The sequence below is a fragment of the Mustela erminea genome, chromosome 6 (genome assembly GCF_009829155.1).
Source record: "Mustela erminea isolate mMusErm1 chromosome 6, mMusErm1.Pri, whole genome shotgun sequence".
In the NCBI taxonomy this organism is placed as follows: Eukaryota; Metazoa; Chordata; class Mammalia; order Carnivora; family Mustelidae; genus Mustela; species Mustela erminea.
The window spans coordinates 113,955,539-113,969,614 of NC_045619.1; the positions used below are offsets into that span (position 1 = coordinate 113,955,539).

The 14,076-nt window shown below is 36.4% G+C and overlaps 1 protein-coding gene across 2 annotated transcripts in view; it reads right to left on the reverse strand.

Moving 5' to 3' along the window:
• Nucleotides 1-14,076, reverse strand: part of LOC116594226 (coiled-coil domain-containing protein 7-like) — a 139,138-nt gene that overhangs the window by 11,700 nt on the left and 113,362 nt on the right. For both annotated transcript variants that reach the window (XM_032349336.1, XM_032349335.1), the window contains one exon: nt 3,350-3,568. In XM_032349336.1, the coding sequence (XP_032205227.1) occupies nt 3,350-3,568 (219 nt within the window). The remainder of the gene's footprint in view (nt 1-3,349; nt 3,569-14,076) is intronic.

A 14,076-nucleotide genomic window follows, 5' to 3' on the forward strand; every position in this document is an offset into this window, starting at 1 on the left:
GGAATTGAACGCAGTTTTATACTGAGGTCTCTTTTCTCCTACTTCAATGGATTTAAATAAAAACTGTTTTTACACTTGACTGCCCAGCTCTGACTTTTCTTTGATAACTGTCTGATTGCAACTTTGTGAAAGACCATGAACTAGAGGACCTAGCTAAGCCTTCTTTTTGGATTTCTGACTCACAGATACTGTGAAATAATACATGTTTGTTGTCTAAGCCCCTAAGTTTTGGAGTAATTTATTACATTCCAAAAGATAACACACGGGCCCCTGGGTGGCTCAATGGGTTAAAGCCTCTGCCTTCAGCTCAGGTCATGGTCTCAGTTCATTTTAGGACATGATGAATTCTAGCTACTGTGGACCATTCTAGAAGGTAAATTAAGTTGTTTGAAAGATAATAGGCCTGGAATTTAGGTGATATCTGGGTTAGAGAAATAAGACTTATTTGGCACTGAAAGCCATAAAAGTACATAGGCGTGCTCCGAAAGAGAGAAAACTCAGAGAAACACCACAGTTAAAGAATGGACAGCACAAAACACAGTACCAGAAAAATATATAGGGAACAAAATAATTATTCTGTCTCTAAATCAAAATGCAGACTACATTAAAAAGAAATAAATGGTCAGGGGGAACCTGGGGGGCTCAGTGGGTTAAGCCTCTGCCTTTGGCTCAGGTCATGATCCCAGGGTCCTGGGATCAAGCTCCACATCAAGCTCCTTGCTCAGCAAAGAACTTGCTTCTCCCTCTCCCTTTGCCTACTACTCCCCCTGTTTATGCTTGCTCTCTTTGTCAAATAAGTAAATAAACAAATAAAGAAAAGAAAAAGAAAAAAGAAAGGAAAAAGGAAAAGAAAAGAAAAGAAAAAGAAATGGTTGCGGTGTCTGGGTGGGTCAGCCAGTTAAGCATCTGCCTTCTACACAGGACATGATCCCAGGGTCCTGGGACTGAGTCCCACATTAGGCTCCCTGCTCAGTGAGGAGTCTGCTTCTCCTTCTCCATCTGTCCCTTCCCCTGCTACTGCTCACTCTCTCTCTCTCTCTCATTCGCTCTCTCTCAAATAAATAAATAAATTCTTAAAAAAAAAAGAAATCATCAAACATGATCAAATACTACTAAGAGAGTAAGTGGGATAAGAGTATAAAGCATCCTTCAGAATAAAATCAAGTAGATTTGTTGTGACCTTGGCAAAAATAGTTTTAATATAGTGCTTGGGGAAAAAAAGATTACAGTTAAATGAAGAATTACAGTAAGAATATAGAGACAGTGAGTTTGAATAACTTCTAGTCCATCAAAAACTTCAGTAATGATTTCTGTTTCAAAAGCACCCAGTATTTAATAAGGATTGTTAAACTGAATAAATAAGAAGAGAGGTGTGTGTTAATCCATTTATAATACCACTGAAACCAAAAATCACTTGCCCAGGTTGAAGATGACAAAGTTACCTGGTAAAATGCTTTGGATAATGAAGTTGCTCTTTCAAATTCATCTTACTCTTTATTTTTTTAAAGATTATTTATTAATTTATTTGGCAGAGAGAGAGAGAGAGATCACAAGTAGGCAGAGAGGCAGGCAGAAGGAAAGGGGGAAGCAGTCTCCCCACTGCGCAGAGTGCCCGATATGGGACTCGATCCCAGGATCCCAAGATCACAACCTAAGCCAAAGGCAGAGGCTTAACCCACTGAGCCATCCAGGTGCCCCCAAATTCATCTTACTTTTTAACTTAATGTTTTCTATTTAACTTGCCATATTTAACAGCCTTATTTTGGATTTAGGGGGAAAATCCTGGGAAATAAAAAAACACTAAGCCTATTAACAAAGTTAGGTTTCAAATGCAGCCACAGAGAAAAGCAAGGAAGATATCCTGACGTGATTTTGAAGCCAGAAAGACCTCGGTCTGAAGTCTAATTCGACATTACTATGATGTTGCATAGTTAATTTTTAGGCTCCAGTTTCATCTTCAAAATCGGGGTGCTGATAGCTATCTTATTTCTTACTGTGTAAATGATTAGCACCTATTACTTATTCTGTATATGACTAGCACATATACATAAAATCACCAGCATATTTTATAATGATAGAGGATATAAAGTGACCAGCACATTTTAAATTGTGTTGCCACACTTTATCTTTGCCTTAAGCCAGTTCACAGAAACCTGCATTTCTAAAAACTTTGCTTTTGTATTCAATCTAGCACAAAAAAAAACAAAAACCAAAAAAAAACTCTACTAACCTTAATAATTTCCTTTTCACCAAGAGCAATTTTTTCATTTTTTATTTTTTCAAGAAGAAGCTGACACAATTTGCAATTAAAATTATATATAATGGGTTAAATATGTGTTGGGGATTAAGGAGCGCGCTTGTGATGAGCACCGGGTGTTACATGTAAGAGCTGAATCACTAAATTGTATGCCTGATATTAACATTATACTGTATGTTAACTGGAATTTAAATAAAAACAAAAAATTATATTTAAAAAACAGATTAAAATAAGGAAAAAATTACTGGGTGATGATAGTCTCCTTAAAAAAAGTTAGAGTATTGGCTTTTAATTTTACTTTATTATTATTATAAGCTAGTTTACTATGCTATCTCTACTACAAACTCTTATTCTGAAAACAAAAAGGAAGGACACTAAAGAATATAAAATACTATTAAAGAAATAAGAGACCTGATAAGACCTATCCTGCTAGAACAAGGACAAGCAAAATAATATTCTCAACCATTTTGCTTTACTTCTTTAACTCTTCCCATTACTTGTCAATAAAGTTGCTTATGTATACACGGTTATTTTCTTCCAAGGCATAGATTAATAAATCTGAATGTTCAAGAAAGAGCTTCTGAATCCACTGTGTAACACAAACAAAAATACATTTTTTCAAGAATTTTTCCTCACAAATAGCTACCCTTGTAGTGAGCAAAGCATAACATACGTACTTAAACAAATCTCTGTGTTGTACACGAGAAACTAACACAGTGTGTGAACTGCACTAAGTAAAAAAATAAATTTGAAAATGTTTTCCCATGGTTTTGCATTTATATTTAATTTTGTTAATTTATAGTAAAATATCTTTGGTCTAGGAACTCCTATTTTTTCTAGCTCTCAAATCTCAGGTGTTTATATCATCATTCAAAACCAATACATATCTAATTTATAAATTTGTATTGAAGAAAATGAATTGCTATAACTAAAGTTACCTTTAGCAAGGCAAACAGTCTAAGCAAAGAAACAGGGCATAGAAATTTTTTTAAAATAATATATACAAATGAAGTAAACAACAATGTAAAAGATAATCTTACAGCAAAGATCACTGGTTTTCTGTCTCCTACTCTATTTCCGTAATTTCCTTACCTGTAGATGTTCTTGGAGTTTAGAACTTGTCTTTTGTCCACCTGAATCTGTAACTACTGATTTCTTTGTTCCTCTCTCCAATGGTATATCTTTTGAATCTTCAACTTTTATTTTACTAATACCCATTTCCATTTTTGTCTTGGTCTTCCCTTCACTTTTAAGTGATTCTTTCCCTTGATTTAGGAAATAGTCAAGTTGATGCTTAGCTCTTTCAGCTTCCTATTTTTAAAAAAGTAATGATTTATCAAGATTTATGTGTGACTTTTTTGGTCAATATTACAACATTCAAGAAGAAGAATATGTTCATGTCCACATTACTTCTCAGCTTTATTTTTACTAAATTGGAGGAAGATAATTAAACCACTGATATAATCCAAAGTTTAATCCATAGATTAAAATTAAAAACAGTGAAGAAATGCCTTCCACTTTGAGGGCTATTTTTATATCCCAGGAATATCCCCTATTGTTTTTTTAAAGCTCTAATTATTATAGAGGCATAATAAAAGTGAATAAAAGATATACGTCAGAAAAGGGGATAGAATGCAACCAGGGTAATTAATATGTATAATATCAAATAATTTTAAAAATGTGGAAAATACTTTATTTCTCCAGAATATAAGGTCTTTAAATGTTACTTTTAATAATTTTTTATTTAGATCAACAAAAATAAAGTTCACAAATAATCTTACCACAAACAGAAAACTCACTGTTAACATTTGATATATATCCTTTCTCATTATTTCTAAATATAATCAGTGCATATATGTGCATATATGTATTTTTAAAATTTTTATCTATACTATCCTACTATACATACATGATATGCTTTTTACTAAATAAAGTCATAGATATGTTCCAATGACAATAAATGTACATCTAAATCTGAATAGAAAATAGAAGTACATTTAATAGTATACTTTTATTTTGCAAATTTCTTACTAGGGACATATTGGTAATTTTAAAATATTGGTATTAAAATTTTTTATATTATACATACCTGTACAAAATCTCTGTACATTCTTTTCTTCTTTATGATAAACTTTAGTAACTGCAATGACTCACTGAAAAGCCTATGTTGTCCCAAAACTTTTGCTATATATTTACTAGAGAAGTATTAATTCATGGTGATAAAATTATATAAAAGAGTACTTAGTTCAGCGTATAGCCACAAATATTAGATATTTCTGCTCCAAAAATTTTTACTGAAATGGCAGGTAAAAAAAAAAAACTATTCCACTGTTATTTTAAAGTTGCATTTATCTGATAACTAGTGAGGTTGAATATATTCATATGCATTTATTGCCCTTATGTGTTTCTAAGTTATGACCTGCCTGTTTGTATCTATTTGGGGGAATATTTGGTGGAAGGGCATTCATATTTTTTATAGATTTGTAGAAGATCTTCATATAAAACATTGTTAAGAATTTGCATTTATCTTTATATCTCACAGATCTTTTATCATACAAAAGTTTTAAATTAATAATAACCAAATATATTGCAATATTCCTTTGCAGTATGATGCTTAGAAAATCTTGCTCTAGCCAAGACCATGTCTGTTACCCAGAGTTTCTTCTATAACATTTTCATACTCCATTTATTAATTTTGGATCTTAAATCATTCTGCAACTTATTTTGATATATGTCACAAACTATTGCATGAGAACTACTTATTCATAGTAGTTTATTTTTTGTGACTGTTTTGTCTTTCTATAAAAAAGTTTCAACAACTAAAACTGTAATATACTAAATTATTACATTCCTTTGAATCTGTCTCTGGATTTTTTTATTCAGCACTAAGTCCAGAACCACATTGCTTTAGTTATTATAGTGTAACATTACACATTATCTTTGAGCCACCAAATCCTTATCATTCTTTTGTATTTTAACCAGTTTCTTATCTCAATATATCTTTTGTCTTCCTGATAATTGTCAAACTCAAAAATAATTCTGTTTATATCCAGAAATAAACTCCTTTAAATCTATATATCAATTTGGAAGATACTGAAAACTGAAATATTTATAATACTGAACCTTCAAAACCAAAAATATAAATTTCTATTTCTTCACTATTCATCTATATCCCTCAGTAAACTATGTTTTTCTTCATTAAAAAAATTATTTTTTGTTAAATATGCTACTCTAGCATTATAAATAGAATCATCCCTACACATGAAAAAATGCTCAATATTGCTTGACATCAGGGAAAAACAAATCAAAACCACAAAGAGATACCACCTCATACCAGGCAGAATCGTTAAAATTAACAAGTCAGGAAACAAGAAATGTTAGCAAGGATACAGAGAAAGGGGAACTGTCTTACACCATTAGTGGGAATGCAAGGTGGTGCAGCCTCTCTGGAAAATAGTATGGAGTTTCCTCAAAAAAGTTAAAAAAAAAAAGCGCTACTCTAAAACCCAGCAATTGCACTACTAGGTATTTACCCAAAGGATACAAAGGTAGTGATCCAAAGGGGAACCTGCACCCCAATGTTTATAGCATCAATGTCCACAACCCAAACTATGAAAAGAACCCAGATGTCCATTGACAGATGAGTGGGTAAGAATATGTAGTATATATAGACAATGAAATATTGCCTAGTCATCAAAAAGGATGAAATCATACCATTTACAATGACATGGATGGAACTGGACGGTATTATGCTAAGTGAAATAAGTCAGTCAGAGAAAGACAATTATCATATGGTTTCACTCATATATCATAGAGGAAGGGAGGGAAAAATAAAATAAGATGAAATCAGAGACAGACAAACCATAAGAGATTCTTAACTGTGGGGAAAAAACTGATGGTTGTTGGAAGGGAAGTGGGTGGGGAGATGGGGTAAATGGGTGATAGGCGTTAAGGAGGCACTTGATGGAATGAGCACTGGGTGTTATATGCAACAGATGAATGATTAAAGTCTACATCTGTAAATAATGGTATACTATATATTAACTAAATGAATTTAAATAAAATAAGTAAAATAAATAAATAAGTAAATAAATAGAATCCTCTCCAATATGGTTTCTAAATGGTTGTTTTGGATAAAAAGGAAGGCTATTGCTTTTTTTTCCTTTTCTTTTCTTTAAATTTTAACTCCAGTGTAGTTAATACACACTGTTACAAATGGTAATATACCATATATTAATCAGTGCCCATCAAGATAAGTGCATTTTAGTCTTGCTAATTTTGGCCATTCTAACTGGTGTAAGGTAATATCTCAATGTGGTTTTAATTTGAATCTCCCTGATGGCTAGTGCTGATGAACATTTTTTCATGTGTCTGATAGCCATTTGTATGTCTTCATTGGAGAAGTGTCTGTTCATATCTTCTGCCCATTTTTTGAAGAGATTATGCTGAGTGAAATAAGTCAAGCAGAGAGAGTCAATTATCATATGGTTTCACTTATTTGTGGAGCATAACAAATAGCATGGAGGACATGGGGAGTTAGAGAGGAAGAGGGAGTTGGGGGAAAATGGAAGGGGAGGTGAACCATGAGAGACTATGGACTCTGAAAAACCATCTGAGGGGTTTGAAGTGGCGGGGAGGTGGGAGGTTGGAGTACCAGGTGGTGGTTATTGTAGAGGGCACGGATTGTGTGGAGCACTGGGTGTGGTGCAAAAATAATGAATACCGAATAATGAATATGCTGAAAATAAATAATAAATAAATTTTAAAAATAATAAAATTTTTAAAAATGGTTAAAAATTTTTAAAAAAAGATAAGTGCATTCTTTTCTTAAATTTTAATTTGCACTTTTTTTTTATGTTATGTTAGTCACCATGCAGCACATCATTAATTTTTGATATAGTGTTCTATGATTCATTGTTTTCCTGTAACACCCTGTGCTCCATGCAATCCATGCCCTCCTTAATACCCATCATCAGGCTCACCCCACCCCCCTCCCTGCTAAAACCCTGTTTGTTTCCCAGAGTCCATAATCCCTCATGGTTCATCTCCTACTCTGATTTCTCCCCCTTCATTTTTCCGTTCCTTCTCTTAATGCCCTCCATGCTATTCCTTATGTTTCACAAATAAGTGAAATCATATGATAATTTACTTTCTCGGTTTGACTTATTTCACTTAGCATAATCTCCTCCAGTCCCATCCATACTGATACAAACTTGGGTATTCATTCTTTTTGATGGCTGAGTAATACTCCACTGTGTATACGGATCACATCTTCTTTACCCGTTTGTCTTTTGAAGGGCATCTTAGCTCTTTCCAGAGTTTGGCTACTGTGGGTATTGCTGCTGTGAACATTGGGATACACGTGGCCCATCTTAAGGTAAGTGTACTCTTAACCCCTTTCAAATATTTCACCCATCTTCCCACCCACCTCACCTCTGGTAACCAAATGTTTGCTCTCTAAAGGTAAGAGTTTGTTTCAGGCGCCTGGGTAGCTCAGTGGGTTAAGCCGCTGCCTTCGGCTCAGGTCATGATCTCAGGGTCCTGGGATCAAGGCCCGCATCGGGCTCTCTGCTCAGCAGGGAGCCTGCTTCCCTCTCTCTCTGCCTGCCTCTCCATCTACTTGTGATTTCTCTCTGTCAAATAAATAAATAAAATCTTTAAAAAAAAAAAAAAAGTTTGTTTCTTCTTGTTTCTTGTTTCTCTTTCTCTCTCTCTTTTTTTTTTTCTTTTTTTAAAGTTGATTTGAGAGAGAGAGCACAAGTGGAAGGAAGAGGCAAAGGGAGAGGGAGAAGCAGGCTCCCCACTGAGTAGAGCCTGACATGAGTCTGAACACAGGGTCCTGGGATGAAGACCTGAGCTGAAGGCTCCTACTTAACTGACTGAGCCACCCAGATGTTCCTGTTTGTTTTGTTTCTTAAATTCCACATGTGAGTGAAATCATACAGTAACTGTCTTTGATGGCCTTATTTTGCTTAGCATTAGACTTTCTATTTCCATCCACATTGTTGTACATGAAAAGATTTTGTTCTTTTTTATGGCCGAATAATATATATATATTTATACATAACATATATGTAACATATATTATGTAATATATATGTAACATAAATATATACATAACATATATTATGTAACATATACATATATGTAACACATATGAGTATATAACATATATGTATATATATTATATAATATATATATATAGAGAGAGATATCTACAGATAGATATCTCTCTCTCTATATATATATATAACATCTTCTTTATCAAGGGACCTTTGGGATGCTTCCATAGTTTGGCTATTGTAAATAATGCTACAATAAACATAGAGGTTCTCATATCCCTTTGAATTCCTGTTTTTGTATTCTTTGGTTAAAATACCCAGTAGTGTGATTCCTGGATCATACAGTAGTTCTATTTTTAATATTTTGAGGAACAGCAATACTGTCTTCCACAGTGGCTGCACCAGTTTGCATTCCCATCAACAGTGAGGGCACCAGGGTTCCATTTTCTACACATCTTCACCAATATTTGATGTATCTTGAGGTTTTTATTTTAGCCATTCTGACAGGGATGAGGTGATATCTCATTGTGATTCTGATTTGCATCTCCCTGATGATGGGTGATCTTGAATATGTTCTAATGTGTCTGTTGGCAATCTAGATGTCTTCTATAGAGAAATGACTGTTCATGTCTCCTGCCCATTTTTATTTTTTTAATTTAATGTCAGTTAGCCAAGGTATAGTACATCGTTTGTTTTTGATATAATGTTCAATGATTCATTAGTTGAATATAATACCCAGTACTCATGATATCATGAGCCCTCTTTAATTCCCATCAACTGGTTACCCCATCTCCTCCACCCACCTCCCTTCCAACAACTCTCAGTTTCTGAGAGTCAAGAGTCTCATATGGTTTGTCTCCCTCAATGATTTCTTCCCATTCAGTTTTCCCTCTCTTCCCCTATGGTCCTCTGCACTATTCCTTATGTTCCACATATGAGTGAAACCATATGATAACTGTCTTTCTCTGACTGACTTATTTCACTTAGAATACCCTCCAGTTCCATCCATGTCAATGCAAATGTTATATATTCATGCTTTCTGATGGCTGAGTAATATACCATTGTATATATGAACCACATCTTCTTTAACCATTGAAGTACCTCTCGGCTCCTTCCACAGCTTGGCTACTGTGGACATTGTTGCTACAAACATTGGGGTGCAGGTACCTCTACAGATGACTATGTTTGTATCCGTTGGGTAAACATGTAGTAATGTAATTGCTGGGTCATAGGGTACCTCTATTTTTAATTTCTTGAGGAATCTCCATACTGTTTTCCAAAATGGCTGTACCACCTTGCATTCTCACCAACAGTGTAAGAGGGTCCCCTTTCTCCACATCCTCATCAACATTTGGTGTTTCCTGTCTTTTAATTTTTTGCCATTCTAACTGGTGTGAGGTGGTATCTCATTGTGGTTTTGATTTGTATTCCCTGATGGCCAGTGATGCTGAACATTTTTTCATGTGTCTGTTAGCCATTTGTATGTCTTCTTTGGAGAACTGTCTGTTCATGTCTTCTGCCCATTTCTTGACTGGATTACTTGTTTTTTTGGGTGTTGAGTTCTTTATAGATCTTGGATATGAGCCCTTTAGCTGTAATGTCATTTGCATTCCCATTCCATGGGTCACCTCTTAGTTTTGTTGACTGTTCCTTTGCTGTGCAGAAGCTTTTCATCTTGAGGAAGTCCCAATTTTCCTTGCCTTTAGAAACATGTCTTGCAAGAATTTGCTGTGGTCGATGTGGAAGAAGTTAATGCCTATGTTCTCCTCCAGGATTTTGATTGATTCCTGTCTCACACTGAGGTCTTTCATCCATTTTGAGTTTATCTTTGTATATGTTGTAAGAGAATGGTCCAGTTTCATTCTTCTGCATGTGGCTGTCTAATTTTCCCAGCTCCATTTACTGAAGAAACTGTCTTTTTTTCCATTGGATGTTCTTTCCTGCTCTGTTGAAGATTAGTTGACCATAGAGTTGAGAGTTCATTGTCTTGCTGCGTTTAAGATTTTTTTCTTTATCACTATATTTTGTAAATTTAATTATAATATGTCAGGGATGCCTGGGTGGCTCAGTGGGTTAAGCCGCTGCCTTCGGCTCAGGTCATGATCCTAGGTCCTGGGATCGAGTCCCACATCAGGCTCCTTGCTTGGCGGGGAGCCTGCTTCTCTCTCTGCCTCTGCCTGCCACTCTGCCTGCTTGTGCACACACTCTCTTTCTGACAAACAAATAAATAAAATCTTTTAAAAAATATATGTCTTAGTATCAGCCTTTTGTTGATTTTGATGGGAGTTCTCTATGTCTCCTAGATCTGTGTGTCTGTTTTCTTCCCTAGATTATTGAAGTTTTCAGTGATTATTTCTTCAAATACATTTTCTGTTCCAGTTTCTCTCATCTTCTTCTGGGACTCCTTTAATACAACTGTTGTAACCTTTGATGGAGTTACTGAGTTCCCCAAGTCTATTCTCATGTTGCATAATTCTCTCTTTTTTTCAGCATTATAGCTTTCCATTATTTTGCCATCCAGGTCATTAATTTATCCCTCTGCATCTTCCAGTCTGATATTCATTGCATCAAGGATCTTTCTAACCTTCTTTTTTGTACTTCTCATCTCTGATTAATACTTTAACTCTTTTATCTCTGTGGTAAGGGTCTCACTGATGTGTTCCATTCTTTTCTCAAGCCTAGTGAATAGCCTAATGATCCCTGCTTTATATTCTCCATCAGGCATGTTATTTATATCTGCTTCACTTAGATGTCTGGCCACAAATTTATCTTCTTTCATTTGGGATAAATTCCTCTGTCTTCTCATTTTTTCTAAGACTCTGCCTTCTTCTGTGTGTTGGAAAAGCCATTTATGTTTCCCTCTCTTGACCTAAAAGTAATGGCCTTATGAAGAAGAAGTCATGTACTGCTCAGGGCCTAGAGCTTCAGGGAGTGTCTACAGTGTGTTGCTTGTATTCTGCTCTTATATTCTGTCTGCTCTATCCTTCAAGTCAGTCATTGCAGAGGATTTCTTTGCCTGCTGTTGGCAGTGTTTAGTGCCTGGCCTAAATGTGGGGAGTTTTAATTAGGTGTATTCTGATATGTTTGGGAAATGAGATCTATCACCACCTCCATGGGAACTGAGGCCCTGCAAAACTCTCTGATTGGCAGATGTCATGTAAGCTGGTGTTTGTGCTGGTCTTCTGGAGGATGCACCAACTGCACAGGACTGAGGTAAGCACTACTGAGAAGGGCAGTTTCACTGGAGTACAGGGGAATAGGGCTTAGGGTAAGCAAGCAAGGCCACCAGTGTCCACACTGCATTACTTCCTGTGGGTGGCTCTGTGTTTATGCTGAGGGGTGGGGCATGGAACTGGTAACCAGCTTTGTTCCCAGAGAGGTGTCTCAGTGAGTACTACCTCTCAGGAACATGCTCTGAGAAAAGCAAATAATGTCCCCACTGTATGCCCCAAGCACTCTTCAGATCACTGTTTCCATACTGTATGTTCCCAATTATTTTTGCCTGCCTTCCCTCCAAGAACACTAAACTGCCTTCAGGGCTCTATCCTAGCCAAGTTTGTTGACCTTTAAAAATGTAGGCTTGAAGCCATGCTGGCTGCAAGAACTCATAAAATTCAGCACCCGCCCCCTTCTATTCCAAGCCAATTACTTTGGGGAGACATTCTCCTTGTACATTCCACTACATGCTCTTCTCTCTCCTGCCATTCTCGATGACCATAGCTGTGTTCCCTCTGCCACAGCCAAGATCCATTTCTCCCCTAAACCACATCTCTGTACTTCCTAACTTCTTTTTTTTTTTTTTAAGATTTTATTTTATTTATTTGTCATAGAGAGAGAAGCGAGAGCAAGCACAGGCAGACAGAGTGGCAAGCAGAGGCAGAGGGAGAAGCAGGCTCCCTGCCAAGCAAGGAGCCCGATGTGGGACTCGATCCCAGGACGTTGGGATCATGACCTGAGCCGAAGGCAGCCGCTTAACCAACTGAGCCACCCAGGCGTCCCTTCCTAACTTCTTTGATGTGGCCTCTTCCTGTAGTTGTCAGTCTTCAGGTTGGTTTCTGTGATATTTAGGATGATTTGATAGTTACCTCGTTATAATCATGGAATGAGGTGAGTTTAGGGTCCTCATATTCTGCCATCATCTTCTTGTCTTCTCTCCTGCTACTTTAAATTTTTTTTTCTTTATCAGTAAGTTTTTCATTATGATTACCATGTATCTTGGTGTGGACCTCCTTAGGTTGATTTTGTTGGAAGAATCTCTGCTTTCTGGATCTGGATATCTGTTTCTTTTCCCAGATTAGGAATGTTTTCAGCTATTATTTCTTCAAATAAATTTTTTGCCCCCTTTTGTCTGTCCTTCTGGGATATCTATACTGTGAATATTATTATGCTTGATGAAGACACAGATTTCCTTAAGTCTTTCTCATTTTGCATATATTTTTTTCTCTCACTGACTTTGCTTGAATACTTTCTATTAGCCTGTCTTCCAGGTTATTAATTTATTCCTCTGCTTCCCCTAGCCTGCTCTTTATTCCATCATGTATATTTTTAATTTCAATTATCATGTTGTTGGTCTCTGCTTGATTCTTTTTAATCTTTTTGTTAAGGGTCTCGCTGGTATCTTCCACTCTTTTCTCAAGTCCAGCAAGTATTATAATTATTACTTTAAATTCTCTATCAGGTATAACACTTATATCTGTTTTGCTTAGGTCTCTTGATATGATTTTGTCCTATTCTTTAATTTGGAACATGTTCTTCTGTCTCTTCATTTTGCCTAAGTCTCTCTGTTTCTGTGTTTTAGGAAAGTTAGCTACATCTACATCTCCTGTTCTTAAAAATGACCTTATAAAGAAGAGGTACTGTAGTGCCTCAGTGCAGCATCCCCTGTCCCAAGGAACTGATGCTTATGGGGTGTCTTGTATGTGTGTTGAATATGCCCTGATGTGTCCTAGTCACTTTTTTCTTCAGTCATCTGCAGAGACTCTCTGCCTATTGCTGACAGTATTTGCTCCTTAGTAGAGCACATTTTATAAGGTGCACACTAGTCTAATTGTGAAATGAGACCTGTGGCAGTGGACCAGTGCTGTGTGGGTAAGGCACACAATTTTAACAGGATTGTAGCTTGGGCTTCCATAGGGCTTGCCACCACTGCCAGGACCAGGAGCACCAACATGAGTACACCAAGAGAGGAGGTATTAGTGAAGTTTGCATGGGTCTTCTGGGGAAAGGGATCCCCAGATCCAGGGATCTGGGACTGAGGCAAATGGGAAGTTTTGGTCTACTGAAGGGTGAGAGTGTGGGGCTTAGTGTAAGCAAGTTAAGTACTGAATATCGGCATCATGCTGGTTCCTACAGGTAGCCTTATGTTTATGCTAGAAGGTGGGGAAGGGAGATGGCACCTACTATTTCCTTTGCTCCTGGAGGGATTTCCCTTTGATTCCCACCACTCTGAGAAGGGCTCTGAGATGAGTAAATAATTCTCCCTCCCATATACTCCATGCATTTTTCAAACTGCTGCTACTATGCTATACCTCCACAAACTATTTATTGTGTTGTCATTAAAGACAGAGCCCAGCTTCCTAATATGCTCTGGGCTCTCTTGGAGCCAGCCTGCTAGTTTTTAAAATTCCAGGCTTGAAGTCATGTTACTTTTAAGAACTCAAATTTTGGACACTCTTGCTTTCAAACTCAAATATTACAGAGATTCATCTTCTCCATGCAAGTTCCCCAAAGTAGCAGTCTCTCTTCCCTCTTTTCACC